Consider the following 7,611-nt stretch of genomic DNA (forward strand, 5'->3'; position numbering starts at 1 on the left):
AAAAAAAGTTGGATATCCTTTTCTGTCACCCATTGGACAAATTATTATTGCACTCACCTCCATCTCACACATGACAAAGGATTGATGCATATGCAAGTTTGTTAAAATGGTCTACATCCATTGTTGCAGGCAGAGGTCTGGCCCAGAGGTCTGGCCCAGAGGTCTGGCCATGAGGCCATTTTAGCTGTTATATATAAAATAATGAAAAAAAATATTGATGTCTAATGTTTGTAGACAAATTATGAGATTAGGATAGGTTGACTATTTTATTATTGATTGATGTATTTGTTATATGTTGTATGGTGCTGTTTTGTACTGATTATTGTGGTTTCCTTGTGTTTAGTCTGTATTGTGTTTTCCATCAGGGACCAGGTTGGAAACAAGTGAATTTTGCTGTAACGTGTGTTTTATTCAGTGCATATTTTTTCCAATCAATATGGACATAATAATGTTATATTATAGTTTTTGTTTTTATAGTAATGAACAAATGTGTGAAGACATGTGGAGGGGATACGCTGGTTAACAATTAACTCCGGAATTAGCTAAATATTTTACAAGAACATTGGTCATATTGTCATTTATAGCATGTTTTTTTAATTAAGAACTTTACTTTGTGATAGTATGGCCAGTCACATTTTACCATATTTATGTACAGTTGGGAAAGAGGTCAATGACCTATAGTTGCCATGGACATAATGTATTCAGAACTCAACACTCTTATAAAAAAGTTTTCCAAAATGGTTCTTTGGCTGTCCCCATATGAAACCCTTTTTGGTTCCAGGTAAAACCTGTTTGGGTTCCAGGCAGGTAGCCTAGTGGTTAGAGCAGTGGGCCAGTAACAGAACGACTGCTCGATGAAATCCCAAAGCTGACATGGTAAAAAATATGTTTTTCTACCCCTGAACAAGGCAGTTAACCCACTGTTCCTAGGCCGTGATTGTAAATAAGAATTTGTTCTTAACTGACCTGCCTAGTTAAATAAAGGTAAAATAAAAATTAAACTTTTGGGTTCTGTGTAGAACCCTGTGTGGAAAGGGTTCTACCTTGACCCAAAAGGGTTTTTCAAAGGTTTATCCTGAGGACCTGCAGCCTAAGAACCCTTCTAGGTTCTAGATAACACCTGAAGTGATGCAACAACGTCAGCATGAATATTGCAATGCTCAGCTTTTTAAAACATTGTAATGCAAAAAAATTATATATATATATATTTTTTTTTTATAAGAACAATACTTTTCAATGTCTATACCATGACGATTTCGGCTTATATTACGCCTCTCAATAAATGGAAGTAACTGTGTTGAATGTGTAGGCTATGTGGTCCTTAGACACACCAAGGGGTGGTCATGATCTCATTTCCAAGTTAAGCAGACGGTCTGTTGTCCCCTCGTCAACACCGAATGGTTTACTCTCCTTTACTAATGGGTTTTTACCGATAGTTATGCTCTTACATCTATCTATATGCAGTCAAATAGATGTTCAACCAACGGCACGTGGCTGGCACCATTCTGTGTCCTCACTTTGATCCGGTAAATAAGATAGGAAGTTATTCTATAGGCTAGTTGATTAATTAATGTAACGATAGGCTATAGAGATTTTAGAGGGTGTTGTTTTCTGTACGTAGTCTAATGCACCACTAACAATGATTGTTGGACAAATATAACCAAGAGAGGGCGCTGAAACGTAAATCTTCCTCTAATTGTTCTTGCGCACAACACTAATACATTATCACAAAAACATATAAATAATTCTAAATGATAAGGAAACCTTTAAGACGTGGCCATTATTATTATGTTTTATGAAATCTGTAGTGAAAAAAACATGGAACATGTTATTACTGATTAGGCCTATTTGTCATTTATCTGCCATGATTTTAAATGTTCATTTTTCATATTTGTTGTACTTTATTTTAATTTTATAATTTCAAATAGGCCATTCCCTATTCCCTAGGCTACACCAAAATGTAAATTCGTTAGTGGCTGGATTGATTTTATTCTAGCCTAAATCATTCTTACTTTTTTTCCTAAAGCCTATCAGCCGACATCGAGGCAATCCGTTAAATCGTCAGTGCTCAAACACATTGAATAAACTTTACTTTGTTTAAGGTATCTAGCGCTTGTGTCCTGGGAAATCAATAGTCCACACCTTGACACACACGCGCGTTCACGGACGAGACGTTCTCTTTCCTATTTTAGTCCACACATTCAATAGCAATAGAAGCTACCAAGTGAATATTACCTTGAAATTGTAAAATGCAAAAACGTGGCAATATGTTTTGATATAGGCTACATATTAGGGCCATATGTTGTTATTGCTTGCAATTGAGGTTGAAAATATCAATATTATTCTTAAGGGGACAATAATATACGTTTTTACCGTAAAACTGGTTGTGAAACCTGAATTGCTTAGGCTACGAATGATTCAGACTAATGGATCAAACTTAAACTAAATAATTTCTCTATCACTTTACCAAAACTATATGAAATTGGGTGGCTTAAGATGGAGTAGACTTCGATAAGATCGAGTAGACTAATGAAATAGTACATTACCTCGTCAAATACTCAACTAAATCTAGGTCCTTGGTGGTAGGGAAGAAAAACAATTAAGATGCATTTAAATTCCTTTTTCAAGCAACGTCTGAAAAGAACATCACAAGAGAAATAACGCATGATAAAAAAGCAGCGCCAAAACAGCAATTAACCCCCCCCCCCCCCCCCCCCACACACACACACACCCCCCACCTTCTGAAATTCAATAAGATTATAATGAATATTTTTATATGAGACTGTTATTTTTATTCAGCGCAGGTGTACAATAGGGGGGCAAGTCGAGGAGTCTCACGCCTAGGTGTGAGGAGATTATTCAAATAGGGCAAGTGAAGAAGTAGGGATTGGAGGCTCGCCTGGCGCACAGAGCTATATCATAGCGTTTACAGCCAGCTCGGAACGTCATTTGAACTCCGGTCATCATCAGACGCTTTTCAGCGCCCGTGGGCACGGCTGGCTGAAAGACACACATGCGCCAGTCCTTGACTAAGGACCTACCAACGACCCGAATACCCCGTGGTCCCAAATCACCGTTTGTTAGAGCGCGTTTTGCCATTTCTTCTGCGAAGAAACGGTTTGACAACTATTCGGAACTTCCATGATGCTTGGAGCAGTTAAAATGGAAGGACACGAACACACAGACTGGAGCACCTACTACGGAGAGCCCGAGGTGGGTACCTTAAATATTGTTTTTCGTCTGCAGCCGATCCCATTTTATACAACTCAATATTAGCCCAGAGATAATATTAACTTTGTGATCAAATATTGACTTGAGGCGCCTCCAAATCCTGCCCCATCTCTACGCACGACACTATCCTAACGAAGTTGTGCTTGACATGTAGGGAAAACTTTTTACTCAGATTGTAATTCCATATGTCTACATTTATCTTTACAAAATCATACATAGTTGTGTCATTTTACCCAATGAGCAAACATTTGTTTAACCGTTTTGATTGGTGAACGATGAATTCAAATATTTGTGTTGCATGTTCTATAATATTGTCCACACACTAGAACAATTTAATCAATTTTCTCTTTGTATTTAAGCTGATTACCTGACGTAAGATATGGTGACAATTCTTCGTTTTTACTTCCTTGATGTAGGCTAGACATTTAAACTATTGGTCACATCATCGAGTGAAATTATATTTCTGTCAAGCAATTTGCTTTACCAAATTTAGCATTGGATTTCAGAAGAAAGAACTGCGCCGGGATTGCTTGCTTTGACATCAATTTCGATAATTTATGTTTACCATTATAATAATACTGATTATCATAGTTTTGCTGGTTGTTATAATTTTTGCTGATATATTTGATATTATGTTATTATCATAGCTTTATTAGGTTCACTACACATGAACACTATCAACCCTTCCCGAACATCTCAAACAGGCTAACAATACTTGTTTTCTGTCTTGCTTTCCAGTGTTACACCTCGGTTGGCAACATGAACACAGGCCTGGGCATGAACTCAATGAACACCTACATGAGCATGTCGGGCATGAGCACCACGGCCAACATGACAGCCAACCCCATGAACATGTCCTATGTCAACACGGCCATGAGTCCCTCCATGACCGGAATGTCACCGGGCACCGGAGCCATGAACGGCATGGGCGCTGGCATGACAGCCATGAGCGCCACGCTCAGCCCCAGCATGAGCCCCATGACCGCGCAGCCTCCGTCCATGAACTCCCTTACGTCCTACGCCAACATGAACGCCATGAGCCCCATGTATGGACAGTCCAGCATCAACAGATCTAGGGACCCGAAGACATACCGGAGGAGCTACACTCACGCCAAGCCCCCGTACTCTTACATTTCTCTCATCACTATGGCTATCCAACAGTCCCCCAGCAAGATGCTGACGCTGGCCGAGGTCTATCAGTGGATCATGGATCTTTTCCCGTTTTACCGACAGAACCAGCAACGCTGGCAGAACTCAATTCGCCATTCTCTATCGTTCAATGATTGTTTCCTCAAAGTGCCTAGATCTCCGGATAAGCCCGGTAAGGGCTCGTTTTGGACCCTCCACCCGGATTCGGGGAACATGTTCGAGAACGGCTGCTATCTGAGGAGGCAGAAGCGGTTTAAGTGTGACGGCCAAAAGAAGATGTGCAAGGAGTCAGGAAGGAAGACATCCGAGGGGGGCTCGAACAGCAGCTCGGAGAGTTGCAACGGCAACGAGTCCCCCCATTCCAACTCCTCCCCCAACGATCACAAAAGGTCTCTGTCAGACATGAAGTCGATCCAGGCTCTGAGTCCGGAGCACGCCGCCTCACCGGTGTCCCACTCCCAGGTGCATGGGCACCTCATGTCCCAGCATCACTCGGTCCTCGCACACGAAGCGCACCTGAAACCCGAGCATCACTACTCGTTCAACCACCCCTTCTCCATCAACAACCTCATGTCTTCGGAGCAACAGCATCACAAAATGGACCTAAAGACTTACGAGCAGGTGATGCACTATTCCGGCTACGGTTCCCCCATGGCCGGGGCGCTATCCATGGGTTCGATGGGAAAAGTGGGTTTAGATTCCTCGTCAATACCCGCTGACGCATCTTACTATCAAGGCGTCTACTCCAGGCCTATTATGAACTCCTCATAAACTCAGTCCCCAAACAGAAAACGGACTCTTTCCAGCAATTTGTACATTTGTAAAATGATAGTTTGTGCATGTAGGACTATTCCATATATTTTTGACGTTTCCCACTGGTTTAGTTGTCAAGTTGGTTTAGTAATTATTTTGTAAAGGGATGTTAATAATAATGTGACAAAATCTGTTCAAAATGCGGCGTTAAGAATGGACCAAAAGACAATAAGCCTTGTGTAAAATGCATCTGTATAGGCCCGACCTACCGGGATTCTTATATGAATTTAAATGCATCTGTATAGGCCCGACCTACCGGGATTCTTAAATGAATTTAAATGCATCGTGGGAGACTGAAGTTCTTCAATCATTTGTGTAATTCTTATTTATGGCTTGTAAATGTGTGTTCTTGTAGTTGACGACAAGAACAGAATCTATATTAAAGTGTTATTTGGATTTTTTTCTGAACACAATTTTGTTATTTACACAGTTGGTCTAGGCCTATTACGCATCAATAAAATAATAGGCCTATTATTATTAGTAGTAGTAGTAGTAGTATTAGTAGTATTAGTAGCATTGGTATTATTATTATTAGTAGTATTAGTAGTATTAGTAGCATTAGTAGTATTATTATTAGTAGTAGTAGTAGTTGTAGTAGTAGAAGTAGTAGTACTATTCGTATTATTAGTATTAGTAGTATTAGTAGCATTGGTATTATTAGTATTATTAGTAGTAGTAGTTGTAGTAGTACTATTAGTATTATTATTATTAGCATTAGTAGTATTAGTAGCATTGGTATTACTATTATTATTATTATTATTAGTTGTAGAAGTAGTAGTAGTAGTAGTAGAAGTAGTAGTAGTGGTAGTGGTAGTAGTAGTAGTAGTAGTAGTAGTAGTAGTAGTAGTAGTAGTAGTAGACCTAGTAATATGCAGCAGTGGCAGCTTCAGATATGCCTAATATTTTAAGATGACAATATTTTTGTTCAGGTCTTCACTCTTATAAAAGTGTTCCGTTGTGTCCAATAAAATAATATTTAGGAGGAGTTACATCTTTAAACACCACGAAAAGGCGCATTTTATTTGGTGAGCTGTGTGCTCATAACGATACTGATCATCTAGTTGTGTAGTGAGGACGGAGGGAAAATAAGTTTTGATCCTCTCAATGACCAAACCATTTCCGAAAACATAAAGAGCAATAACGAACATTTACGATTTCTTTCAAATTTTGGATTGCAGTTATCAATCTGCACCTTCATTTCCCCTGAGATAAAAAAAAGTCGTACAACTATCTTAGAAGTGTTTCTTTGTGCCTCCCATGGGTAACAAGTGGACTGTTCTCACTTTGGCCAAAGATGTTTCACTTAATTCCATCTATCATATTGTAATATTTAAAATGTTAATGGAATTCATATAAATACTAAGTATAGCCTACTTGAAAAATAACAGGAAGGCCCACTCACTGAATATGCTCCCAATCACTGACAACGATCTTCGTCAGGTCAAACAGAATGAATGATCCCATCCACATGTTCATTAAGCAAATTATGATATAATTCATATTCACACAATTCCTACGCGAAATAAACCAGAAAAATGGACCTATTTATCCACATGGCTCCTAGATATTTAGCAAACAACATAACGTATATTAACTAGCTGTAGGATATGTTACAAACTTTGATTCCAAGTGACAGTGGTGAAATAGGGGTGGATGGAGGGCAGAGACAAGGATAGGCGTTGGAAATGGTCACAAGCAGTCAAGCTATGCTATAGAAATGAGGACATGCACCAAACAACAATATCCAGCTCAGCTCAACACAGGCATGTGTTTTCTATTATAATATTATGCTAACGATCTTTTCAAACGTGATATCAACAACAGTTAGGGGCGGCTCAATGTCAGATAGCAGAAACAACAACAAGCAATGTTAAAATGTTCTTCATGCTATAAGGGCTCTATACCGTTATTATATTAATAATTACTAGGCCTATACAAGTAATTACCTCGGCACACGGCTTTTGCTTTAGTCATGTCTTTAGTCATGTTACAACCTTAAAATGCATTATGAAACGTATCCCCCCCAAACACACACACCCAGTGAGTCCCCCCTGATGGAAGACACACTCATGTTGAGATCTTCGGATGAAATGTGTTTAATTATCACATAAAAGTGTCCCGTGGGGTCAGAGAAAAGTTGTGAGGAAGGGGGCTGATTGAGAACAGTCTACTGAATGTGATGCTCCGCCTGCTTTGTTCTGTATCACTAAGCCATTGTCTAGGGGTACTTTTAAACTACTGAGAGATGCCTTCTCAATGAGCCTAAAGATAAGATATAGTTATAGTCGAAATTGTTCAAAATCCTTACATTCCCAAAACGGCAAGACACCAATTATTCTCCTCCACGGACCGGGGGATACCAAGCCCCTGCCGGTGTACTTAGAAATCCAAGGGCAGGGAGTTTGTCCCTTTGCCAGA

General features: G+C 39.5%; 1 protein-coding gene across 1 annotated transcript; it reads left to right on the forward strand.

The window, feature by feature from the left end:
• Window positions 1-2,874: 2,874 nt before the first annotated feature.
• foxa2 (forkhead box A2) lies at window positions 2,875-5,589 on the forward strand. The gene is made up of 2 exons (XM_021584615.3): window positions 2,875-3,213; window positions 3,970-5,589. Exons 1-2 carry the CDS (start codon window positions 3,142-3,144, stop codon window positions 5,149-5,151), a joined length of 1,254 nt encoding a protein of 417 aa, XP_021440290.1. The 5' UTR covers window positions 2,875-3,141; the 3' UTR covers window positions 5,152-5,589.
• The last annotated feature ends 2,022 nt before the right edge of the window (window positions 5,590-7,611 follow it).

This window comes from Oncorhynchus mykiss, chromosome 25, assembly GCF_057628025.1.
Source record: "Oncorhynchus mykiss isolate SJ-2025 chromosome 25, ASM5762802v1, whole genome shotgun sequence".
NCBI classification, from domain to species: Eukaryota; Metazoa; Chordata; class Actinopteri; order Salmoniformes; family Salmonidae; genus Oncorhynchus; species Oncorhynchus mykiss.